The sequence below is a fragment of the Cololabis saira genome, chromosome 10 (genome assembly GCF_033807715.1).
Source record: "Cololabis saira isolate AMF1-May2022 chromosome 10, fColSai1.1, whole genome shotgun sequence".
Lineage (NCBI taxonomy): Eukaryota > Metazoa > Chordata > Actinopteri > Beloniformes > Belonidae > Cololabis > Cololabis saira.
In genome coordinates this window covers 40,582,172-40,609,906 of record NC_084596.1, presented here as the reverse complement: position 1 = coordinate 40,609,906, position 27,735 = coordinate 40,582,172, and the positions used below count along the sequence as shown (strand labels likewise).

At 40.1% G+C, this 27,735-nt stretch overlaps 1 protein-coding gene across 1 annotated transcript; it reads right to left on the bottom strand.

Annotated features, from left to right (window-relative positions):
• On the bottom strand, window positions 1-23,231 carry LOC133453060 (SERPINE1 mRNA-binding protein 1-like). Its single transcript, XM_061732910.1, has 9 exons — window positions 22,875-23,231; window positions 20,778-20,958; window positions 16,308-16,448; window positions 14,260-14,331; window positions 13,984-14,058; window positions 13,667-13,844; window positions 8,934-8,999; window positions 7,780-8,007; window positions 1-1,730 (listed from the first exon to the last, which is right to left on the bottom strand). Exons 1-9 carry the CDS (start codon window positions 23,125-23,127, stop codon window positions 1,671-1,673), a joined length of 1,254 nt encoding a protein of 417 aa, XP_061588894.1. The 5' UTR covers window positions 23,128-23,231; the 3' UTR covers window positions 1-1,670.
• Window positions 23,232-27,735: the final 4,504 nt, after the last annotated feature.

Here is a 27,735-nt window from a genome sequence, read left to right as displayed (position 1 = left end):
TTAACACCTCTAAAGCAATTTATTAGAACAGGGATGTTTGCAGAAAGTTTCGTCTTCATGTGGCTCAGACGGTCCTACAAGAAAACTGCTCCAGCCGTCTGTATCGGCACACTGCCAGCAAGCGTTTTTTTGCAGAGCACAACATGTAAAGCTTTAAAATTGAATCTGTATTTTTAAAATGTACACTCCCTCCTCCCCGTTTTCAAACCCATTTGTGAAATATAATCCATTGATTAAAAGAAAATGCTTACTGGAAATGCTGACACAGGTGGCTGAAAGCAACATTAGCTTACATTACATTCTGTGGCTCATGATTAATTCACAATGACAGCTGAGATTGCTTTCAGAAAGAAAAAAAAAAAAGAAAAAATGCACGGATGCTCCTGCACTGATTTGAAGAAGAAAAAACAGCAAGTATGGGCTTCAAAGGAGAAGAGGAAAAAAAAAACATCTGAGGCTTGGCGTCGATAAAATTGCTTTGACAGTACAGATACTGTAGGAGCAAGATATGTCCATGGTCCTTTTTATCATCGTCGTCGTCGTCTACACGTCAACAATCACTTCTCAAAAGACAATATGAACTATTTCAGGCGAGAACTTGCACTCTATGAGAAACAAACAAGTTCAAAGCAGAGAAATACTTAAATTCTAAGTAACTAGCTGTCAAATCCACACATTCAATCTCACACTTGGCTGCGCACACGCACACACACACACACTCAGACACAAACACACACTCAGACACACACACAGACAGACACTGACAAGACAGAAAGACAAAAAACAAAATAATAATAATAATAATAATAATAATAATAATAGTTAGTGGTCCAGAAGGTACAGATAGTCTGCGTGACCTAAGAGGACCAGCCTAAAGATACACTGGGCCCCGGGGCACCCTGAAAACACAGGCAGCACATCTGGATCAGGGGAGACAAGGCATTACTAACCAATGGTCCACAAGAAGATAAAATATAATAAAATAAAAAAAATATATCACTGCACGACAAGCAGACGGATACCGAACTCTAGCATGAAGTCACTTCGCTGGTCACCCATCCTGAATTTGTGCCTCACAGAGGGATGAGCGATCAAGACCCAAATAATTACATTTTTAAATGTACATCGGACATCTAGTAACCTAGAACAAGTTGGGTTTTTTTCTCTGTAGTGTATGCTACCACGTCAGCGTGTATATACTGAAACGGTAACGCTCGAGTAGAAAACCTACGAGTGACCTCATAAAACTGAGCAGAAGTCACCGGGGTAATAAAATGAAACCAACGAAAGCTTCTGAAGAGATGCACACGCTTCAACCTAGTTGTAGAAATGCATAAATTCAAGCAGCACAAAAATATCAATGAAGGATGCATAATCTCTGAAAAGAAAAACAGAAAACATCCCTGCTTTCATGTTCCTAAATACAAAACTTCAGTGTAACAAGAGGTCCTTTTTCCCGCCTTTTTTTTTTCTTTTTCATCTTTTGTTCTTTAAAACATAAAATTTTAGTCCTCTGGTGTTGTGAGTGGTATGGGGGGGATGACAGTCTCTTTTTGTCTTTTTTTTTCCTCTTATTTTTCTTAATTACTTGAAGATGTGGTAAGCATGCAAGCCTCGTAGAGGAGGGCCCGGAGGGGCGGGTGGGGGGCTGGTGGTGGGAGACCGGGCCTCTAGGCCAGGGCCGGGAACGCCTCCGGATCATCCACGTTGGGGACCGACGCTCCACCAACCTGGTGGGAGCAAACACAAAACACACATTAGTGTTACTAATACGTGCAGCAAAGCTCCTTCACGCCGTCTGTTAGTAAGACTCATAGTAGCATTTCAATCTGCACAAGTAATGTTTAAAGCAAAAAATCATTCGCTACCAGATAACATTCAGAAATTATTCATACGGAGGGAAGGGGGTTATAATTTAAGGGGAAACCTAAACTTCAAACAGGGTTCATACACATTTTAACCAACACATTTCCATGACTTTCCCAGGACTTGGCAGCAAGTTTCCATGACTATACATGACCTCTAAAACATCAATGTATGAATGAAATATAGGAATAAAACTATGTAAAAAGTCAGCACAGTGGAGATCTAATGACAATTATGGTTTTATACAAAATAAACATTTGTTTAACTAACACTGATATACCAGCACTATGTTGTAGTATATGTAGTATATGTTGTATAGTAATCTAATATAACTGTAAGAACTGTTGGAGAATGTGGTCACTCGATCTGATCTGCATGATGCGCAAGATGCTACAGTAGACACGCATGAGACTTTTCTATACGAAATATTTATTGATCAATTTTAAATCTACCTTATAGGCTATTACTTAGTGTTATCATTAACAAATAAATTCCATGACTTTTTCCAAAACTTTTGGGGTGAACTTATTTTTCCAAAACTTTTCCAGGCCTTGAAAATGACATTTTCAAAATCCATGACTTTTCCAGGTTTTTTCAAAACGTACGAACCATGTTCAAATCTTTATTTGTGCGTACAACAAAAATAAGTTTTTGTGCATCGGTTTGTGGAATCAAACTGTGGAATGGTTTAAATTTGGAGTTAAAAGAATGTACAAACATAAAACAATTTAAGAAGAAACAAAGAAATGGTTTATTTGAGGTATAAAGTGAAGACTGTGTTTAAAGATCACCAGCTGTGTGTGTACTGGTATTTTGTCATGTTGTCTTTGTATGTTTGTATACTTAGATATACGTATTATATTTATATCATAGTTATATTTATGATAGAGCTTACATCTTGTATTAAACAGGTTATTTTTGTAAAAATGATATTTATATAAATTAGTGTATAGTATAAAAAATAAATACAGAAATATAATTTATGTTTAGTTGTGGAAAGGGCGTGGAATTAAATAAGTTTATACCCCCCCCCCACTGTGTTTTGATGTTTTTCTTTATGTGGTGGAATGCCCACATGGATTTGTTTTTTTGTCTTTTTTTTTTTTACATGTTTGAAATAAACTAAATAAACTAAAACTAAACTAGTACGATCTGAGCTTTGACGAGTGTATAATTAGTCTGAAATTAAGTGTGTTAGAGAAATTATCAGCAGGACCAGACTAGAGCAGCTGGTCTGAAACAGCTTCATCCTAGACGTGCTGCTATAGGTCCACGCTGCTATAGGTCCACGCTGCTATAGGTCCACGCTGCTATAGGTCTACGCTGCTATAGGTCTACGCTGCTATAGGTCTACGCTGCTATAGGTCTACGCTGCTATAGGTCTACGCTGCAGGGAACCAACATGATCCACTGAACGGTGCCATCACCCCTCATTCTCTTTCCTTTCTTAGTTATTAATTACAAGTATCTCATAACCATCATTGTTCTTGTCGTTTGTTGTGCTGGTCTGGGGCCGTACATGTTTGCAGGCCAGAGCTTCAGGAGCTGCACGCTGCCCTGCAGCCCCCCCTCTGATCTTCCCAGTGTTCACCTCCACCTGTCTGTGTGGATGTCAGTGACTACGTTTACATGCAGTAATAACCCTTTTCTATTCAGGATATTAGCAATAATCCGGTTTTGCACGGCCATGTAAACACCAATAACCCCTTTGAATAACCGGAATTTGCTCATATTCCGGTTTTTAAAAACCCGAATATGAGCCCTGGGTTACTCCTTTTAAAACCCGAATATACAGGGATATCCCCATCAAAAGGAACAGGAACTTGTTTTCTGTGCATGTTCTTTTCACAAGGAATCTTGGTCTTTTGAGTCCAGGAAGTTCTTATAAACACGGAGAAACGCAAGACCAGGAGGAGACTAATCACTTCATAAATGTAATGAAAGATATGAACATTTCTGCATTTGTAGACGCTAGAAAGTACCGGGATAGAAGATTTACAAGAAGGTGAGAGAAAAGTTGCGCAAAGCAGGATTTGTACGAACGCCAGACCAGATCAAGCTCCGCTGGAAGACGCTGGAAAAGGCGACTTCTACTGGGCTGTTGATTATCCGCCGTGCTGCCGTTATTGTTGTTTTGGATTTGGATACAGGAAGAAGAAGCAGAAATGAAAGGAATTGCGTCATGACGTTCTCCGTGCGTCGCTGGTTTGATCCAGATACAGGGATTAAAGCAAAAAAAAATCCCAGGACGGAAAGTTTTCAGACCCCCCCCCCGGTGGTTTAAATTTAGTCATTTCAACCATCAGGGGGAAGGATAGGTTGCAAATTTGGATTACAAGGTAGACCATACCTGTTACGTGTTGTAATCATATCCTTCTTTCTTTCCGTTGCGATTGAAAACGTAAATTTATAATCCATTCCTGTGAGTTAACTTCAAAAAATAAATAAATATTGCAGAAGCTTGCGCGTAACCCACGGCGTAAGGTACGCAGCGATGCGTACTCTACGCCGTAGGCTCTGCGTCGGTGCGACGCGGAACCATAAATCAACGCACACGTGGATGTCGGCGCCGCAGCTCCGCAGCTCCGCTTCCTCCCGGCTCCCGGCACAGAGTAGCCTACTACTGCGCGGTACTGCGGTAACAGTCCTGGGGCCTCATCTATAAAGCTTGCTTGCGCAGAAAAAGCGCCTGAAAGTTGCGGAAGCCACCATCTACGCAAAGCCTCGGATCTAAAAAGAAAAAACTAATCGATGGCTGCCGCTCCAAGCCCACTACTCCACGCCGAAGAGGAAAAAAGAAAGTGTTCTGATTAAAATAAGGAAAGTTGGACTACCGTATATAACAATTGCGTTCATAAGGATAAAGTTTAAAAAAAAAAATAAAAATTAAAGAAATTGTCTCTTCTCCCCGTGTGTGTCTGCCTGTCATGCACGGGTACTTGGGCGCATGTTGTTTACTTTTAAGCCGGAATTATGGTTCTGCGTCACACCAACGCAGAGCCTACGCTACGCCGTAGGCGTAGGGTGTGCGTCGCCGCGAACCCTACGCCGTAAGCTCTGCGTCGGTGCGACGCGGAACCATAAATCAACGCACACGTGGATGTCGGCGCCGCAGCTGCGCTTCCTCCCGGCACCGGGGCTCGGCGTGTCCCTCCGCGGTACTCCCGGGGACTCTAGTCCCTAGTCCCGCAGCCCCAGTGAGTATTTTCACCGGACATTTTGACCGGAGAGATTATAAAATACCGGACTTTGGCATATTTTACCGGACAAAGTCCGGGAATTACCGGACAACGGAAACCCTGGTGCAGTCCCCCCTGCGACCGCTATTTAGCGATCTTTTCCTGAATGGTTTATCCGACTTTTTCCAGTCACAGTGAATCAAAGAGATAAGGACAACTATTGTGCAAAAAAACAAAATAAAAAAAAAATCACACATAAACGTAGAAAAGAGCCAACCACACGCCGTAGGCACGGCGTCGTTTTGACGCAGAACCATAACTCAGCCTAGGCTGAGTTATTAGGTGTCAGGTTACGTGCATCTAAAACCAGAGGAGAAGTTTACTGTGTGTGCACAGCCAACAGCTGATTGACTGCAGTGGGCGCCGTTCGACAAGTCACCGCAGCGCTAAAGACACCCCGGTGTTCATATTTTTTGTCGGATTTGCGCTGATCTCATAAAAAAAATATCCCAAAAAAATCCCCAGGACGGAAATCCGTACCCAGTACGGAGAACTTTAATCCATGCAGATATCCCAAATGATTAATCACCATGTTTACAGGGATAACCCTGTTTACTCACGCATGGAAACAGATTATTCTGAATGTTTCAGTAACTGGAATATTGACCTTAACCCGAACTTTGACTGCATTTAAACGTAGTCTCTGTAGGACATTTGGAGGAGAGCCCCTCTTATGATCCAGGTCCTACTCAATGTGTGATCATCCCTGTTTGGCTTCAGGTTTGTTTTATGTTGTTACCTGCCATTATTTATTTCATATTTGCTCAGGGGTCATGGCTTGGTCTGTGAAGAGCAGCTACAGACAAACTGTATTATAATAGACACTATATAAATAAACGTTCCGGGGTGTGTGATTGGGCTTGTGAGTCTGGCGTTCCTCCGGCTTCAACAAACACCAGATTCCTCTAAAAAACCTTGACATTATAAAAGTTTCATTGCCAGGTGTTGGAGGTGAACGTTGGTTTTAAAGCACTTTTAACTGGTCGATTGCTTTTGTAGGCTACGCGTGGACGGGAAGTTTAAGATGTTCATCACTCCAGACTCATGTTCACTGTTGGCTGTGAACGTCACTTCATTGTATTTCATTGCCATTTTAGCAAGTGCAGTGAATAAAGCGCTGATGCTGACACAGCTGCAGCAACAAACATGCCCCCCGCCTCGCATCACGAGCAGCCCATTTCATTTTCTGCTAATTAGAAGAGAGCTAGAAGGTGTGGGCTTATGTTCGTGACATCCTGAAGTCTGATTCACTGAAGTCATGTTAGCAGAGCAAAAGTTGCTTTCTTCAACAAAAATTATGACTAAATATCGTTGTCAACGAACCTTTATCACCTGAGGTAGACGAGACGCAACGAAAATAATGGTCATGTGACGATAACAATAATTAATAAAGATATAATGCAATATCGTAGAAGAATAAAAACGAGTCTAAAATGTAGATTACAAAATAAAAACTCTGCTAAAATGTGTCTTCATTTTCTTTGACCAAAACGAGACAAAATGTTATAACGGAGATCCTTAATAACCATTTTTTAAGTTGTTTAGTCTTTAGTCTCTGGTTTAGTCTTTAAACCAGTTTAATCTTTAGATTAATCTTTACAAAGACGTGGAAAAGAAAACTGAATGTGTCATTGAAAAAGAAAAAGATGGGGAGAAATGTGGAAAAATAAATATGTTGTTCAAATTAGAGTCTTCTGTATCTGGAATGAATGTATTCTTGAGTCTATAAGGTAACAATAATATAATAATAAGATAAACTTTGTTTGAATTGTAAAATGGGTTTGGATAAATACAATCTTTGACTAAAACTAGACTAAAATGGTCCTGGACAATTCTGACTGAAATAAGACTAAAATGCTCAGACTTTTAGTCGACTGAAACTTGACACGACTAAAAAAGGAGTATGAACGTGACTAAAACTAATAAAAACTAAAATGATAGCTTGATCCAAAGACTAGACTAAAACTAAAATTGAAACAGGCTGACAAAAACAATATTAGTGGCAGCTGACGCCCATAACCCCCTAACTGCACCCCGGGCTAAAATGTCAGCACTAGTACAACTAGTGATGGGTTAAAATCAGATTATCGATAAAAAAAAAAAAGGAACATATTAAGATTACATGAATTATGTTCTCAGATGAATCTCATCATAGAGACTTGGTGAATCAGTCACAAATCTGTGGAATATATAGTTTTCAAATGTTCCAGGTTTGGTCTAGAAACAATTTACAGCCTAGAGGGTGAGCAGCAGATCCCAAGTTTTTTCAAGTGTCAAACTGGCTGGAGTGGATAGCAGAAATAAAAGTTTTACTTTTTTTAAAGGATCACAGACTAATGTGGATTTGGGCTTTTTCCAGACAAAATAAAAAGTTGCATTTGTCTTGGTGTCGGCCCAGATCTAGACATGCTCTGATAAAAGAAAGAAAGTTAACTATTGTGGCGTGATGAGGAAGCCAGTATTAACAATATTCACTTTGATCATTTAACATATGAAGAAAAGCTGAAATAGCGGCAGCTTCAGCTGAGAAAACATTACAAGCGCGTTTTAAATCTTGAACAGCAGAGGTTCTGGTGACTGGTCTGCAAGCTTTTACAGCCCGCTCAGCTTGTGAGCCAAATCTTTTGTGACAAACACTGACGCTTTGTTGTCGGCAGCAGCTTTTTGCAGTTACCTTTTCGGACCGGCCTCCCCCGCGGCTCGGCCTGCTGCCTCCTCCCCCCCCGCCGCCGTCCCGGCCGCCGCCGCCGCCGCCGCCACGGCCTCCTCTCCCTCCACGAGCGCCGCCGCGGCCGCGGCCGGGACGGCCCAGGTCTCCGAAGTTGATCTCCAGCTGGGAGGTGATGTCGTTGGCCGGCTTGCGGAAGTGGTGGTCGCTGGACTCGTCGAGGGTTCCCTGCGGCTGCAGACACAGTCATGAGACCAGCAGCAGAGGACAAACATATACTACATTCTCCATTCAAATCCTCTTGAAGCTGCGCAACTAAATTAATCCTTCTGACTAGGCCTGTGTTGAAAAAAATTAATTTTCCGATTCTAAAATCGATTCTCATATTAATTCTTAAAAATCGATTAGTATGTCTAAAGATCGATTTTTTTTTTTTTAATCATTACTTGACAACTTTTGGTATTTTTTTGTTTGCGCCCAAAAAAGGAATGTTTTGTTGGACACAAGAATAACTGGTGCCATGTTTTTGCCTTTAAATATGTTTAAAGGTATGAAAACATTAAAGTTTTCAGTTATAATTGCATAAATTGTCTATATTTCATTACTTTATATACTGTTTTGGGGTTACATTTGCATAAAATGCTGAAAACCAAATTCTCAAAAATTAAAAGTCAAAATAGACCAAAAATGGAAAAAGTTTAAATGGAATGTGGGAAAAAATATAACATATATATATATATGTTTGCTGCCCTGGATCTGTTTGATAATTCTGCCACACGACGTTTCTGAAAGCAGTTCTATCAGCATTCTGGTCTGATTGGTCCTTACAGCATCATTAGCTGCTAATACTTGCTGTTGAATCTCAATATAATACTAGTATTAATATGTTGGATAACTACACATTCATATAATTCATGAAACAGCTCAAAAAAACTGTTTTAATAACACTAACCCAAATCAATATCGGAATCAAATCAAATCTTGATAAATCGATTCTGAATCTTAAGAATCAGAATCGAATCTTGAAATTTGAATCAATCCCCAGCCCTACGTCTGACACTGATGTCTGAATTTGAAACTCTCAGTGACTTAAATTCTAATAATAAGGCTTTATAAAAGGCACTTTGGACAATGTGGAAGAAAAGAGCAGGAGAGGGCACCTTTTGATACACGGTCTGTGCTTCTGGATCCACCTCCGGGGCATCAATCAAAGCTCCGACTGGTCTCTGAGAAAACAAATTAAAAAAAGATCAGCTTCAAGATATTTTTAGCTGCAACTACATACCAGGGCTGAGAAAACAAACATGTGGATGTTCCAACAACAAAAACAAAAGAGAAATGTCATCCTAAAACTCTTTCAGATGTGTGCTGCTTTCCACCAGACCCCTGGAGACGCGTCACCAGGCGGTCCGACTGGACTTACCAACTTACTAACTTACTTACTAACTTACTTACGCGCCAACAGACAGAAGTCTGATCGCTGCCACTCTGTAAACCAGGGGTGTCAAATGTGCGGCCCGTGGCCCGCATGCGACCTGAGAGAGATTTTCATGCGGCCCGAGAGAAGTTTCCAACGCAAAAAACGAAATGTTAATTTACTAAAAAGGAAGGCATAAATAATTGCCATGAATCGCAGCATATCTGATAATGGCCGGGTTTCCCAGATCCAACCTCTCTTAAGGATTTAAGAGAGGTTCAAAGAAGGTTTGAACTAAGAGAGAACCCTAAGATACGGGTGTTTCCCAGATGACTTCTTAACACCGTTCTTTAGTTTCGCTCTTTCAGAAGCTCTTTGGAGCAGCTGTCCGGTTCTGAAACCAAATCAATCGATGCCAGGCAAATCGATCACCGATCACTATCAGCGCATTTTCACACGCAGCACTGCTACCTAACGCACTAATTCCCTGCTGCCTGTGCGTTATAATGAAAAATTAAGATGATAAAAATAATTCAATGACCCTTTTTCATCCAAACGGTGCGTTACTCCGTTATTTCTGGCTACAGTGAGGCTTTTTTTCCCCACACGCAGAAACCGGGAGGAAACGTGGTGGGCGTGTGTGTGCGTTCAAAAACATGAGCCAAGAGAAGGCGAGTTTCGCAAATCGCAACGTGCAATTACAGCAATCCCTGGTTTTTCGCAGGGGTTATGTTCCAAAAAGAATCCGTGATAAGTGAAATTCTTTTTACAATTATAGAGGGCTTCAGATTGCAGAGATCATCCCCGCCTCGCACGTATTCCTGCTCTTCTGATGCTGCTGCATCCCGCAGGTGGGTTTTTTCAAGAGAAGAAAATAGTTATGGGTCGTTGTCTTCGCTCTTTTTTCTTCTGGGCAAAAAGATTCTTTAATATAAACAGACACCATTGATTATATTTGAGACTGTAATGAACGATTCATCAAAGGATCCCGTTGATCAGCTGCTGCTTCCCTGTCATCACATAGATGCGCTCGGGCTCGGGCAGGAGGATCGGTGTACCGGCTGCCTGGACAGCCCGGTCCGACGGCACGTCCAGGGGACTGAAGTGCTGACGCACGAATGCGTTCATAAAAACAGTTCTGCTTCGCGCACGGTGACGCGGTTGATTTGCAGCGAGAACATGCTGTATAGCAGCCAAATCATCAAATAAATGATATTCATGATGATCGTTTTATTTGTGCGTAATGCATAAAGCATATACAGGAACACACTTGTTATTCCTTATTTTTCTTTTTTTTCCCCCTTTGCTGTCACCAATAAATGCTAAACAATATAAATCTAAAGTATAAAATAGATCAAAATTTGTGCGGGGTGCATTGTTTTAATATGTCATTGCTTGGTGTGATATTGATTTGCCTGACGCGGCTGGATCTGTGAGTCTTTGTTCACTAAGATGGTTGTAAAGACTGGGTCAGCAGCATCTTTCATTTCCTTCTTAATGAAAGAGATACTTAAGCTAAGAGCGACTCTGGGAAACGCGATTTTCTTTCACAGGCTCCTTAAGAAGGTTTGAAAGAAGTCTTTCGCTGTTAAGAACTACTTAACTGATCTGGGAAACCCGGCCAATATATTTCTTCTACAAATCCATCGTTATTCCACAAAGAGAGCAGTTTGACATTTTTTTAGTTTTCTAGAATGCATTTGCCAATTTTATTTCTTTGTAGACGGTCGTTTATTTTTATTAACTGACTACTATTATATATTTTCGCAGGAAAAATATCACTGCTAAAAAAGATGATAGAAGATATTTATTCTGAGAATTTCAGTTTTGAATACGAGGATAGTGACAAAGTAAAACAGTTAAAAAAGAAGTGCTGACTTTTTTTCGGCACACTGGCGTAAATATATGCGCCAATTTTTAAAAATAAATACACTTAATTGTACTGGAAAAATCTCTAAATCACAAAGAAACACTCTCGGATGTAATAAGAAAGATTTTGCTTTTAATTAATCTAATTAATCCTATAAAAAAGCGAAATATAAAAAAAACATACTTGTTTCTGTTTATCTTTATAAAATGATATTAAAAGTACCTTACATAATTTGAAAAAAAACCCGAGAAATTTCAAGAAAAGATCCTGAAGAAATATATTTTACATAATTAGAAGACAAACTGCATATTTCCTTTAAAATTAACTAAACTGATATTGAATTAGATAACAATAGTAAAAAAAAAAGAATTGGAAAATAAAATTTTAACACCGTTTGTTATTTTGAGCATGCAGCCCACGAGAAAAAAATTGGTCAAATCCGGCCAACCAAGCAAAATGAGTTTGACCCCCCTGCTGTAAACAGAGAGACGCAGCGATGTTGGGCTTAGTTATGATCAGCTGTTCAGACCAATCAGATCGATCAATAAAATGCATGACAAGCATCCAAACTTTCCTCCTGCAGCCTCAAATTTCTTTTTTTGACCAGAGAAAAATAAGTTAAAAATAAAAATAAGCTGTTCCTTGCTGCTTTTGTGATTTCTCATCTCACATTAAGAGAAATTACAAAGTTATTTTTAATTTTGTGGTTTTATTGACAGCAGCCACAATAATAGTGGTGTAATTAAATCAACAGGATGATAAAGTTGTATTTTTTAAATTCTTAAAACACCTGAAGTTTAACAGGCTTCCATCCACAAGCACATTTAAGAAAAGACAAAAATACAGCCAGATGTGAGAAAAATGTGGTTGATCACTTTATTATATCTCAATAAATGAGTTGTTCCAAGTTGCATCAAATGCATGAGTGACTTAATAACACTCTATGAAGCCATTAACGTTACTTTGCATGTGCATTAAACTAGTCTTTTTAAATTAAAGGTGCTGCATTCGAAGAAAAACTGGAAATTAGCAAGAATCTAATCAAAATGAGTCTGAGCTGCAGACGACATGTCAACAGTGCTGCAGCAGCAACACTAGTTCCCAAAATAGATCAGTACAACTTCCTGTTGTAAACTCCACAACTCCACAGGAGACAACCCACAAAAAACAAGCTTTTGTGTCATAACAAAGGTTCAACAACCTTTAACATCTAGGTTTAAAGAACAGTAGTGGAGTTTAACTGTCATTCAGTCCAGCAGCAAATCAGCCTCACAACCGTTTGTGAAAACGGCTCCGTTCAGCGCTGACCCCGACCCCGGGAACACGATTCCCTTTGTGAACAACTCATTTTCACCATGAGATCCAGTTCACGTTGTCCTCTACAGAAGGGCACACGGACCAAGCACGACTTCTCATGCAGGACGTTCAAAAACAAACAACAGCATGTGGACAAAAATAGAGGAGACGATGTGAGCCAACATCTGCAGCGCCATCAAAAATAAACGAGCCTGCTGGTCTCAGACAGTCGTGCTTATCAGAACCTGCAGTCCAGCAGCGCGATGCAGCGATAAGCCGCGGCTGCATGAGCCATGAGTACACGCAGGCGATGCAGAGGCGCAAAAGTTTGAGCATTTTATTCTTGTTTTAGTCAGAATTGTCCAGGACCCTTTTAGTCTCATTTAAATCAAAGATTGTATGTTGTATGTATTCAAACCCATTTTACAATTCAAACAAGGTTATCTTATTATTATTATATTATTGTTACCTTATAGGCTCAAGAATACATTCATTCCAGATAAAGAAGACTCTAATTTGAGTTTACAACTACTGATGTACCGATTGTTCGGTAACCAAAATTGTTCGGCCGAAAATGGCAAAAAAACACTTTCGGTGTTCGGTGGAATAAGTGGGGAAAAAAAACGAACAATTAATAACGGCGTTGTAATAAGGAAATAGACTGGCTGCTCCGTAACAGTTGCGCACCACAAACATAAATCGTTGGCCAACCAAAAAGTAACCCCATAAGATTTTTACCTAACATTCACCAGGAGGTGGAACCAAAACATCATAATGCTGGGAAATTAAAAAATATTCAATTTTTTATGTTCAATAAATATTTTCTACCTTGTAAATGATTTTTTTCTTTTAAAAGCATGCCTAAATCAAATTAATTTGATTAATGCAATGGTGAAAAAATTGGCAAAATAAATGAAAAACTGCGAAGAACCATGTTCAGTATTGTTTGATATTCGGCCAAGTGTTTATTATTATTTTCGGTTTCTGCCACAAATTTTCATTTTGGTGCATCACTATTTACAACATATTTATTTTTCCACATTTCTCCCCATCTTTTTCTTTTTTCGACCACACATTGGGTTTTCTTTTCCAAGTCTATGTAGGAAAGTGTATCCAAAGATGGTCTCTTCTTCTTTTCCTCCCAGCCCCAGAGACGATCCGCGCGTTTCTCTATTGAACTTTGTTTTTAATTGAACCTAGAGCTCTGCGTTAACGGCATCAGCCTCTAACTCTGCAGTGACGTCATCCAGCAGCAGCGACTAAACCAGTTCGTTGAGAGAGAGACAGTTGTCACGACTGAGCACACTTACATCTTCACTCTTGGACTTGTGCAGGACGTATCCCTTCTTCCACTGGCTGTCGGCTCCCTCGTTGGGCTTGCGGATGTTGAACTCCACCTTGGTGCGCTCCTTGTCCTGCATGGCCTTCCACTCGTCCAGGGTCATCTCTTTGGGGCCTTCATTTTTCACCTCTTCCACCTCATTCTCTCTGGAAACGCAACAATAAAAAGGAACTTAAGAGCCGACACTGCCGATCCTCTCGCCTCCGCACGAGCTCTCCGGTCTTGCAGCAAGAGCGTCAGCAGCGACGTTCAAACGACGACCTGAAATATGTGACAGATTCTCACTTGTTCTCAGAGCCGGCTGGTGCAGTTTCCTCCCCCTCTGGAGTCGTCTCAGGAGCAGCAGTCTGTTCAGCCTCACTAAAAACAAACACAACTTCTCAATACTGATAAAACAAGCTACAAAAAAAAGCGGAAAAGCATATACTAGAACTATTAAAAAACTAAAACTGAGCTGTGAACTGAGTGATAAATACGGCTGATTGTTTAGGATTACACGATACTGACGGTGTTAACAGTTACACAAACATGCAGATCGTAAAGTCTGTTGGAGAAACTCACTTGACTTCATCCTTGGTGGTGCCCCAGTTGTGTGATCCACTCCCACTACGCTTTTCCTCAGTTTTTACATTGCTGCAGCAAAAACAAAAGGAAGTTTAAAACTATTTAAAAACAATCTGCTGATACGATTATAAAAATGAATAAAAACTACTTGTAGTTCAAATGACACATTCTGCAACAAACGTCCTGGTGTACACCTCTTTACAGATGTAACTACACATTGCATTGCTGTTCTGATTTCTTTATTGATTTTTGGTGTAATCCCATTAAAAGTGACATCATTTATCAGCTTCAACTCACACAAAGATCTGCTTGATCTGCTCTGCTGCCACGTAAACACGGACACTCACTACTTACAACCTTAAATCGTACTTTAACCAGACCTCCAACACCTCTGGGCCGGGGGGTCCGTCACCATGTATAGGGATGGGAATCGAGAAGCCGTTCTTGTTCAGAACGATTCCCTTTTCGATTGCAGTGAGCACGAATGACGTCGTCACGCATGTTGTGTAACATGCGTAAGCCAGCAGTCAATAGTAGAAATGGCGCCAAAGTGATACAGACGTACGAAAGTATGGTGATATTTCAGTAAAAAAGACGACAACAGGCTAACTTGCAATACTTGCCAATTGAATATTTCGTCAAACAGAGGAAATGCTACAAACATGCAAAACATTTTGCGCACACAGCAGCAATAATGATCAAGCAGTAGGGCTGCACGATTAATCGTTAAAAAAATCGCGATCTCGATTCATGCTTGAACGCGATCTCATTTCCAAATGACGACGATTTAAAAAAAAAAAAAAAAATTTTTTTTTTTTTTTTTTTTTTTTAAAGATGGCTGCATAAAAAAAGGACTAGGCCTATGTTCTAGGTTGTTGTAGTCCTGTCATGGTCAACTATCATGTTGTCATGTTTGTTATATTTTGTTAATGATTGTGGATTACATTTGGAGAAACATCTACCTGACACATATTGCACATAAATATTGTTAAAATTGTTATTGTTAAAATTATTTAAAGACAAGAGAGATGTTTATTGTTTTTATGTTCAATGTCAGCTGTTACAGCAAAAAGCAGCCAGAGGAATAATTTGTTGCCTCAGAACTACAGGATCTGTTACAAGTCCCCTTTCTGAAAGGGTGTTCAACTCAGGGAGGAACAAATATTGTTCAAAATTGTTATTATTGTTTAAATTATTCAAAGGTTTGTGTAAAGAAGACAAGAGATGTTTATTCTTATTATATTTTTGTTCATCTGTTGCAAAGTTAAAGTAATAAGTGCAATACATTTTATATTGGAAAAAAATCGTGAGAGAATCGTGATCTCAATTCTAAGCAAAAAAATCGTGATTCTCATTTTGTCCAGAATCGTGCAGCCCTATCAAGCAGCATCAACAACGTTAGCATATCCTTGGCTAATAATACTGAAGGTAACTAATTAACACTCCCTATCCTATTAGTCCCATTTGCCTCATTTTTGTCCTTTTTTTCCCCAAATGGGAAGCGATAAGGGAATTGTTAAAGAACCGAATCGGTAAGCAGAATCGAAAATGGAATTGGAAACGTAAAAATCGTATCAATTCCCATCTCTAACCATGTACACCTCTTTAGAGCCGGTTTAACTGGTCCAGATCTGGCACCTCTGCACACTGACTGCTGATTTTCAAACATGACACTGACGGAGAGCCTCTTCCACGTATGACACTGCCCCGTTACAGCATCCGCTCCTTGTTCAGCAATTTCTTCTCTATTCCCCTGAAACACGTGACTCCACAACGAAGCCCCACAACCCAATCGATGGCAGTCACCAGCTCTGAACCCGCTCTGAACCGGCACTGGCTGAAAAGGCCCATAAGTGATGATCAATAACGCTGGTGACACAGAAACCTCTTCCCAAACGGGCCTTTCTAACCAAAACACTTTCATTTGAAAAACGTGTGGATGAAAAGAATAAATGTAGGAGACGGTTTGAAGGCTCAATGAAGGCATTTCTCTATTTAAGGGTGATGCTCGTTGCAGAGTTGTGTGTGAAAAAGGCTTCACTTACGACTTGTCGCTGGTGCTGTGTCTTTCAAAATCCCGTTTCCCGCGCGAGTCAAAGCCGTCTCCTCGGCCCATGCCCCGCCCTCGTCCCCCACGCCCGCCGCGGCCGCCACCACGCCCTCTTGGGGGCCGGTCTCCAGAAGGCCTGGTGGACAAAAAACACATGGGAAGCATTTATTAAAAAGAACCAACATGCACCCCCGCCCCCAGGAAGTTAATACTTCAGCAGGTCATCCACTATGTTAACAGCTGTCCCAAATTCTTGGAAAACCCACTTACACGTTATTTATTTCACATTAAAAATCCCAAAGTGAGATGGGTTTACGTAGAGCTGAGTGCTTCAGTTCAGCACTAAGCTTGCGTACTTTCCATATCTGTCATACACACAAACACGCAGACATGTTGGCCCCGCCCCCTTTAATGAACACCCAGATCAATCAGAATCGCAGGCAAGAACAATCCTTACTGTGTTAAAGTTAGGGGTGTAACGATACACTAATCTCACGATACGGTACGATACACGATATTGAGGTCACGATAACGATACTATATTATAGCAGTATTTTTTTTAACAACCTTGAATGAGGAACATGTGACTGGAAAAAATGGTCTTTTATTTGAAAGACACAAAACACAAAACAATACTGTGCGTTTGCCCTATTGTTACAGTTTGTAATGCTTTATAACTGTTTAAGTTTTAAAGAGAAAGCCAGGCCAACCATTTTCCACAAACTGAACTAAAAGTAAATGTCAGGTTTGCATTATGCATCTTCAGTTTCATACAACAGGGCTGTACGCTTACTTTTTTGAATGGTAGCACTGGTGCTAGCAAGTTAAAAATTTTAGTAGCACAAATAAAAATTTACTAGCACACCCGGGTGGACAGTTAGTAGGGGTGTAACGATACACTAATCTCACGATACGATACACGATACTGAGGTCACGATAATGATATGACACGATATTATAGCAGTATTTTTTTAACAACCTTGAATGAGGAACATATGACTGGAAAAAATTGTCTTTTATTTGAAAGACACAAAATACAAATCAATACTGTGCGTTTGCCCTATTGTTCCAGTTTGTAATGCTTTATAACTGTTTAAGTTTTAAAGAGAAAGTCAGGCCAACCATTTTCCACAAACTGAACTAAAAGTAAATGTCAGGTTTGCATTCTGCATCTTCAGTTTCATACAAGTACAAATATTTAGCCACAAACTGAATAGTTTCTCTCATGTATGATTTGACTTTTTTCTTTTCCAGAAATTTAACAACTAAAATTAAATAAATAAATAAAAGTAAATAAATACATACCATTTTACATCATAAAAAAGATTGATTTATGCTCACCTTATAAGCGTAAGAGAAGATTTATTTTTGTTAAGGTTATTTTGGTAATTCAGGGTTCATTATTTTATAAATATATTCTTTATATTCTGATGTAAATCAGGGACTATAATGACACTAGTCAGTTTATCTGTAGTGATTAGTCTGTTTTAGATTGGGCGGAGTGATACGCCACAGTACGGCACTAGGTGCTGTGTTGATGTTCTAAAATCCTACGCTGTTGAGGGACATTAAAGTACACTGGAACTCAGCAGAAGTTGTCCTCTGTTTATCCTACTCACGACCCGAAAAAGGTTTAATTTAATAAGGTAAGGCTTAACTCTACACCAGACTTAAAAGTTCAGAGCTCAAAACCCCGCTAGAGTCCCGTGATCGGGACCGCAAAAAGGTACTACTTTCTTCTGAGCGTAGTCAGATTTTGGTCCGCGGGTCGAGGCGCAGTCACCACGCGCGGTCGGATCATGGATGTATTAATAGTATTAATAGCCTTTCCACACGGCGCCCCGGCTGTATGGTCGCGAAAATACGGTATTTATATATGAAATGTCATAATAGGTAATTTTTTTGACGAGAAAGGCTGATGTAGGTCAAGAGACATTCATATTGATTTTCACACTTTTTTTAACATGACCCCAGCGCATCTCACTCGCACAAATGCGAGTGGATACATATTTCTCTTCGCACCGGATGATTTTTATTCGCAAATGCGATGAAAACTGTCGCACTGTACAGCCCTGTACAAGTACAAATATTTTGCCACAAACTGAATTGTTTCTCTCATGTATGATTTGACTTTTTTCTTTTCCAGAAATGTAACAACTAAAATTAAGTAAATAAATACATACCATTTTACATCATAAAAAAGATTGATTCATGCTCACCTTATAAGTGTAAGAGGAGATTTATTTTTGTTAATTTATGTTTTTAATTTATTATATTTTGGTAATTCAGGGTTGATTATTTTATAAATATATTCTTTATATTCTGATGTAAATCAGGGACTATAATGACACTAGTCAGTTTATCTGTAGTGATTAGTCTGTTTTAGATTGGGCGGAGTGATACAGCACTAGCTGCTGTGTTGATGTTCTAAAATCCTACACTGTTGAGCGGACATTAAAGTACACTGGAGCTCAGCAGAAGTTGTCCCCGACCCGAAAAAGGTTTAATTTAATAAGGTAAGGCTTAACTCTACACCAGCCTTAAAAGTTCAGAGCTCAAAACCCCGCAAGAGTCCCGTGATCGGGACCAAAACGGTACTAGTTTCTTCTGAGCGTAGTAAGATTTTGGTCCGCGGGTCGAGGCGCGGTCGGATGCGCGTTACTAGTCAACACAATAGATTAATATTAATAATCCAATATCGCGATACAGTTTGTCACCTCCACGACACGTTTCATGACGTTTTTGTATCGCGAAATTTCGTGGTACGATATATTGTTACACCCCTAGTTAAAGTCAACAACGGGTTTTGTCAACTTCTTGATTTCCCCCCCAATTTTGTGTTTTAGAAATTTGCATGAAAAAAAGAACAAGACGGACTGTGCAAGCCGGTCAGTTTGTGCTCTTCATTACTTCAAATGCAGAGAGGGAGACTCCGTATCCGTGCTACGGATGTGCTCCACATTCAGCAGAAGATAATTTGATCAGAAACCCGTGGTGGCCGAGAAGTGGAGAGGCAAAATAACCAGGAAGTAGCGAGGACCTGGATGTAAACAAGACATTCTGCACTGATAGCTCACTTAGCAACCAGGTGCCTCATTCATAGGGGGGGTTTCCATGCAGATCGTAAAGGTTAGAGTCCCGGCCTGTGGCCTTTAGCTGTGTCTTTCCCTCTCTTTTCCTCTTTTCATTGCTTTTGATGAACACCAAAAAAAACTCTATTTCTATCCGTTTCAGTGACGACCCACCAACACCGTCAGCCCTGGTTCCTGCAACAAGTAGAACTGGAAACAGCGGTGACACTAAGTTGTCTGGACTCATAACATTGCATGCCAATGTTTTCCACCCCCCCCCCCCCCACATGACATATTAGTTCAATTTAGTGATGCACCGAAATGAAAATGTGTGGCCGAAACCGAAAATAATAATAAACACTTGGCCAAATACCGAACAAATGGTTTTTCGTAGTTTTTCCATTTATTTTGCCAATTTTTTCACCATTGCATATATCAAATAAATGTGCTTTAGGCATGCTTTTCAAAGAAAAAAATCTTTAAAAAAATTACAAGGTAGAAATATTTATTGAACATGAACAACTGAACATTTTTTAATTTCCCAGCATTTTTAAACATTCCAGCAGACATTATACCAACAAAGCCAACAAAGCCAACAAAGCACAATAACTTAGAATAAATAAATTAGCAAAATCATTTTTTTGGCCATCTTTGAGCTTACATTAGGCTCATAACTGACTGCTGAAAAATTGTAACATAGGCCTTAAAACAAAAAAAATGCATTTAATGCCTTAAAGTGCATTGTAAAAAAAGTGAAAAAGAAGCGGATAAAACAAAATTAAAAAAAAAAAAAGCAATCCCTTTCCCATACAAGTATTAATATGGGAAAGGGATTGATTTTCTTTTTCTTTATTTTGTTTTATCCACTTCTTTTGCGTCATTTAAACACGCCGTTATTAATTGTTGTTTTTTTCCCGCACTTATTCCACCGAATGTGTTTTTTTTGCTATTTTTGGCCGAACAATTTTGTTTACCGAACATTCTGTGAATCCCTAGTTCAATTTAACAAAATAAATAAATAAAACAGAAGAAGAGGCTACTAGAAAATGCTGGGCGGCTTCTGGGAGGAGTTTCAGCTGCCGCCTGTTGCCTCGGGGAGGAGTCATGGTCAATGTGGAAATGTGCATTATCTCAACAATCACCGTGAGCAGGCCAGTGCCTGAACACGCTTGATAAGGAACACGGCCTGATACCCCAAGCTTCTCCGCGGGACAGTTGTTTAAAAGAAACTATGGGTGGATATCTATCAGTTACAGTTTGCAGCATACGCCCCACCCCACCCATACACACACACACACACACACACACTGGCTCCCCAGTCGGGTGTTTTCACTCGCCAACCTAGAGCCCACCTGAGCTTTAAATACTCTGATCTTCCCCCGTTAGTGACTCACTTGTCTGCAGAAAACTCTCCGGCTCCCTCGGGCTTGTCCTCGGCAGGCTTCTCATACCGGCGCTCGCGCGGTGGTCTCCGGTCCGGCCTCTTGTCTCCGGGCCGCCCCTCACCCTGCCCCCCCAGGTGTTGGGGTCCCACCTGGCCCTGCTGGTCCGGTCGCCGGCCCACCCGCCTGATGCCTGCAAGCAAGCACGACAAAAACAGACAAATAAAACACTTGAACATGGCAGTGAACTTTGCTCAGCATCAAGTGCCTTAAAAAATACACGCAGGATCCCATTCAAATCAACCTTGATGTCGGATCTTTTCATCTTTTACACACAGTCCCACAACCACACGTCATTTCATTTCAAACGGCAGCAGGTCGCTCGGACCGTACCTGCGTGTCCTGCATAGATTACTTTAGTAATATTGTATTTGACCCGGTCTTTGTACGTTTTGACCGTATAGAAACCTAATTCTTGCCATTGTAAGAATGAGATGTACCTGCTGTACTCTACTGCCCTTACTGTTTAACAACTTGTGCTTTTTATTATTTTATTTCTTTTGTTATTTACCGTTTAATTGTGTACCGTTTACTGAAGCGTACTCTTAAATTAAATACTTATGATTTTTGAAAACCGCGCAAAGTTACACTAGTGATGGATAAGCCCTGAATGCAGGCATTGTGACGTAGAATTGTCAAATTGGTTTGATTCACTGCAAGAATCGTCACAGATTACTTTTGTAATACTGTATTTGACCCGGTCTTTGTACGTTTTGACCGTATAGAAATGTAATTCTTGCCATTGTAAGAATGAGATGTACCTGCTGTATTCAAGGCAAGGCAAGTTTATTTGTATAACACAATTCAACACAAGGTAATTCAAAGTGCTTTACATCAACATTAAAAGCGGCAAGACACAATTAAAACATAGATAACAAATAAAATGAAATACAATGATAAGAAAAGAGGTAAAATAATAAAAAGCACAAGTTGTTAAAAGGTATTGCAGGAGAGTACAGCAGGTACACATCACATCTCTACTGCCCTTACTTTTTCACAACTTGTGCTTTTTATTATTTTACCTTTTATCATTGTATTTGTTATTTACTGTTTAATTGTGTCTTGTGTCCTCTAAACATCTGTTCCCGCTACAGTTTTAACTAAAAGAAAATGTGCTCCAATACAGCAGGTCTCATGATTTTATTTTGAACACTGCCAAAACTCAAAATCAGACTTTAACTTAAAACTTAACTAGAACTTAAAATTTGCTTGACACAAATGAAAGTTCAATTGAAACACGTGGGGAAAACAGCTAACTTTTTAAGTTATGTATGTTATCAGGTGTAATGGCATTTTTAGGTTAGAAATAAGAATTCTTGGTAAGATCCTTAGTTTTTTGAGTGAAGGCAGTGAATTTGGTCAACTGGTGCAAGTTCAGGGTTTTTAAATGCACAGCCATGTATATAGCCATACTGTATTATATAATTCAGTCTTAGTGATGCCAATTAACATCTAACATCTTATAATTGCTCTTTAACTAAACAAAAATATGTTTTATCCAATTAATCGATGGAATTTTCAGTAGATTACTCGATTACTAAAATATTTGATAGCTGCAGCCCAACAAATAAACTTGCCTTGCCTACAAACCCACTTAAACCAGTTTTTAAATTGACATAATCCTAATTTCTGTTTTTGTTTCTTTTGTATTTATTCATTTTAAGGATGGCAATGTTCAAGCAGAGGAAGGTGCATGAATAATCCCCCATCATCAGCAGCTCATCACCCTCCATATCTGCCTCAGAGCTGCAGCAGCAGCAGCTGCGCAGGCAGCTCCAGCAGCATCAGCCCGGACAAGCACCTTCCTCCGGCTGCAGGAGGAGACTCCCCTGCGGCACGGCAGCCCGGTGCTCGGCCGGCCCCTGCAGAAGCAGGTCCCCCGCTGCAGGGCTGCCGTCCCCGGCCTGTCCCCGGCCTGTCCTCCAGCAGCACGGGTCCATGTTGACCTCCCGCTGCGTCCCTGACAGCAGCCATCGCCACACATGACACCTGGGCTAAAAAAGCGCACAATAAACCCGGGGGGGCGGGAAAAGCCGGAGCCGCCGTTACCTTCTTTCTTGAGCGGCGCCGGAGCCTGGCTCTCCTCCTTCTTGTCCAGCAGTGGGTTTTTCCGGTCCTTCTGCGACTCCTTCCTGGGCTGCTTGGCGGCCTGAGCCGCGGTCTTGGAGCCGGCGGCGGCCGCCTCCTTCTTCTTGCTCTCGGCGGCTTTCAGGATCTCGAACGGGTCGGACTCGTCGTCAAATAGCTGGTCGAACCGGTTGGTGACGACGCAGCCGAAGCCTTCCTGCAAGTGTCCGGGCATGATGGCGCCCCTTCGGCGGGATTCACCTCCGATCCTGCGAGGCTCGACGCGACCAGTCTGCGGATGCTGTAACAAGATGGCGGCGGGAGCGGACCCTTCTCTTCCGGCGGAGCGTCATCCGGGACACCAATCTCTGCCGTGCTGCGAGCACGCGGCGCCGACGCAATGTTTTTATTTACATTATATAACAACGTGCTCTCATTTCTCTATTAATCAGTACTCGAGTTGTTAAAAAAATCAGGGGGGATGATGGATTTTATCATATGGGGACAGATAATTTGTGCTGATTACAAATAATATAATATATTACAAATAATAGCACTGACCAAAACACCTGCAGAAATACTGCAGGAATGACATAGCAGCAGTTAAATGCAGCCTTCTGTAAGTTTTAAATATCCACTGGGCTTACATCAAATACATCAAAACACAACAATAAAAAACACTTTTCTGAACTTATCAATATGACTCTGTCCTTCACAGGATAAGTAAAATGGATCACTGCAAAAACTCAAAATCTTAACAAGAACATTTGTCTTATTTCTAGTTAAAATGTCTCATTTTAGTAAAAAAAATCTCATTACACTTAAAACAAGAATCATCACTGGAAAAAACAACAATTTTCACCTGTTTCAAGTAGATTTTCACTTGAAATAAGTAAAAAAATCTGCCAGTGGAACAAGATTTTTTTGCTTGTAATAAGAAGATAAATCTTGTCCCACTGATAGATTTTTCTACTTATTTCAAGTGAAAATTGACTTGAAACAGGTGAAAATTGTCAAATAAGTTATTTTTCTGGTGTTATTTTTCTGGTGATGACTCTAAATGTTGAAATATCAGTAAAACCACATTCATTGATGAAATGACATAATGGATGGAAAGGGGGGATGGCAGTTTTACAGGGGGGATGATTTTGACTGTATTTATTTCAGGGGGGGATGCCATCCCCCCCTCATCCCCCCTCATCCCCCCTCAACTCCAGTACTGCTATTAATCTAGATTTTAATTTCGCAGATGTCTGAAGCAGGTTACGCGCTTCGGCGCATGTGTCTACAGCTGCTCCATTCAGTCAAAAACAAATGCTTTATGCACGAATCTGCGGAAAAAGTAGTCAAACTGAGAGATCCACATGAATTAATTTGAATAACATCGTTATTTGGGAAAAAAAAAGTTTTTAAAGGGATTGTGAAATTAAAAACACATTTTTCTTGATTTTTTGTGTTTTGTTGGGTGTCTTGACATCAATTACACCCAAAAAAAAAACGAACTTTTAACATTCAGTGTATTGTGTGCTTTCTGGGAGTTCCGCATAATTATGCAAAAACGGCGCATCTGGTTGGGTGGCGGACCTATACGTAGAGTACTATAGAGAGAGGACTGAGGTTCTGTTTAATGTAATTCATGTCATTACTGTGGTGTGTATTGGACAACTTGATTTCTTTTTCTTTTTTTTTTCAAGAGATCATTATACTATTATAACTGGGCAAACAACCAAATCACGTAAAAGTTACTAGGTGTGTGAGTCTACTGTGTACTGTTGTAGTTCTGATACTAATGCTGATACTTGTATTTCCTCTCCTGGGTTGCAGGAGGAGGGCAGAGTCCAGACAGCAGCAGAGAGACAGCAGAGCATCACTCTCTGCCCTGGTTCAGCTCTGTCCTGAAACAGCTTCAGCTGTTCTGTTCCAGCCTGATATTCAACTTTGTTTAGGTCTTGCTACCATTAACATCTTTTGTTTGTTTCCTCTCATTTTTTCCCTCCAGTTTGCAACCTAACTTCCCTTGGTTTGTTCATTGTTTTCCTGTTCTTTTTTCTATTTTTTGAATAAAAAAAAGCTCAAATTTCCTAATGGTCTGGTATTTGAAAGTGTGCAAAAGTGCAAATGCATTGTTTGAATGTGATTACCTCACGTATGTATGTATGTATGTATGTATGTATGTATGTATGTATGTATGTATGTATATGCGTATGTGTGTGCGTGTGTGTGTGTGTGTGTGTGTGTGTGTGTGTGTGTGTGTGTGTGTGTGTGTGTGTGTGTGTGTGTGTGTGTGTGTGTGTGTGTGTGTGTGTGTGTGTGTGTGTGTGTATATCTCAATACTGTATCAAGGACAACATAGCAGAAACAGCTTGCAATGCTGCTGATCTGTTTGTTTCATTGTGGTCTTCAGTGCGTTGGGAAAAAAGGACTGTGATTTACTATGCATCCATCAGTAGAGTAAGTTTGATAAGCAAGAACAGTTAAATAGTGATAGAACTCAATTTATTTGCAATGAATTCAAATATTAGAATACAGTTATTATGCTGTTGCAAGTCCAAACTTATTGTGTGTAGTCAATTGACAAATCATTGTGGGTCACCTGTTAGTCTGCCTAACTCTGAAAGTTGAAAAAAAAGAGAGAGAAAATAATGGTTTAGTAAAGGTAACAGATTTAGAAGTTAACATAAGCATATATAATTATAAAGGTATAGGTAACAATAGGTAGCAAATGGTAGAATTCAGTTTATTTGCAATTAATTCAAATTCATTTTTAATTTGACAATTATGCTGCTGGGAATCCAGATTTATTGTTAATCACCTGTTATTCTGCCTCACTCAAGTCTGAAACTTAAAAAAGGAAGTATCACACGTGTAAATGTACAGAATTTACATGGTTTAGCAAAGAGACAACAGGTCAAAGCAATTAACACAAGCATACAGTATATCTTACTGGAAGAATAAGGAAGAATAGGTAACAGTTAAACAGTGATATAACTAGATAGAATTTAATTTATTTTCCACGGATTTCTTATTAGAACACATTGATTATATATGTTGTGAATCAGGCTTATTGTGTAGTAGGAAAATCACTGTCATCTGTCAGTCTGCCTCACTCACGTCTTAAGTTTAAAATCAACAGATATATTACGATTTTATTGTTGTCAAAGAATGTACAGGTTGAGTAAACTTAACAGAGTTCAAATCAATTAACATAAGCATACAAATATTCGAAAGCGAAACATTTATTGACATTCTTTACTGATTGTCGTGGTTTTCCTCAAGTTTTTGAATTGCCCGCCAGCACTTCCGGGAACTTTGGGAGCGCTCCATAGACATAGGAGGCTAGATGACTCAAGGCGGAGTCTCCAGCGTCGTTCACCGGCGGCCATCTTGCCACAGGAGAGCTCGCCACTCATAACATTGTGTTTAAAGGTGCCTTTACTGCTTAAACAACCTTAACTTGCTCAATTCTTGACAGATTTTCAAACAGTTTGGTTTGTTATGAACGTCAGAGATATAGCTATGACACTACATACTTGTGAATAATTATAAACATTGAAAAACGTACTTTTGTATGAAAATAACCAGAAACAGATAGCTATGACATGGTATTTATATTAAATGAATATTTCTATAGTATTCTTAGTAATATTTATATTTACATTATAACATATATACATATATTATTACCTTATAACATGTATATGTATATATATATATATATATATATATATATATATATATATATATATATATATATATATATATATATATATATATATATATATATATATATATATATATATATATATATACATACATGTTATAAGGTAATAATATATGTATATATGTTATAGGAGCTTACAGACACTGTTTTCTCCTACATCCGTAAATGCACAGCTGATGTGACCCACACCAAGACCATCACCACCCGGGCTAACAAAAAGCCATGGCAGACAGGGGCTGTTCATCGGCTGCTGAGGGCCAGAGACAAAGCCTTCAAATCCGGGGACAAAACTGGCCTGAGAACAGCGAGAGCCAACCTGTCCCGTGGCATCAAAAAAGCAAAACTGGAATATACAAATAAGATCACCAGCCACTTCCAGGACAGCAGAGACACGCGCAGCCTGTGGCAGGGCATCCAGACCATAACGGACTACAAGCCTGCATCACAGACCTGCGACGACAACATCTCTCTGCTGAACGACCTCAACAGCTTCTTTGCACGGTTTGAAGCTACAAACAACACAACCCCACAGAAAACTCCACCCCCCCCCACGACCAGGCACTGTGCCTGTCTGCCGAAAGTGTGAAGAGAACACTCTCCACCATCAACCCCCGCAAAGCAACAGGCCCAGACAACATCCCAGGCCGTGTTCTCAGGGACTGCGCAGAGGAGCTTAAGGATATCTTCACGATCATCTTCAACACTTCTCTGAGTCAAGCTGCTGTCCCATCACATCTCAAAACCTCCATCATCATACCTGTGCCTAAGAAACCATCTCCATCCTGCTTTAATGACTACCGCCCTGTGGCACTGACCCCCATCATCATGAAGTGCTTTGAACGGCTAGTAATGGCTCACATCAAATCCACCCTCCCCCCCACCCTGGACCCCTTTCAGTTTGCATACCGAGCCAAACGCTCCACAGAGGATGCAATCTGCTCTGCTCTCCACCCAGCCCTCACCCACCTGGAAAAAGCAGACTCATATGTGAGAATGCTTTTCATAGACTTTAGTTCAGCATTCAATACCATAATCCCACAACAACTCATCTGCAAACTGGACCAGCTGGGGCTCAACGCCTCCCTCTGCAACTGGATACTGGACTTCCTCAGCGAGAGGCCA

Bases quoted from the DNA above. Each gene is read 5' to 3' on its own strand.
- LOC133453060 (XM_061732910.1), bottom strand. From the start codon at position 23,127: ATGCCCGGACACTTGCAGGAAGGCTTCGGCTGCGTCGTCACCAACCGG. The intron at 20,959-22,874 runs GTAACGGCGGCT...GCTTGCTTGCAG, and splicing joins GGCGCCGCTCAAGAAAGAAG to GCATCAGGCGGGTGGGCCGG. The intron at 9,000-13,666 runs GTAAGTGTGCTC...TTGTTTTCTCAG, and splicing joins ACAAGTCCAAGAGTGAAGAT to AGACCAGTCGGAGCTTTGAT.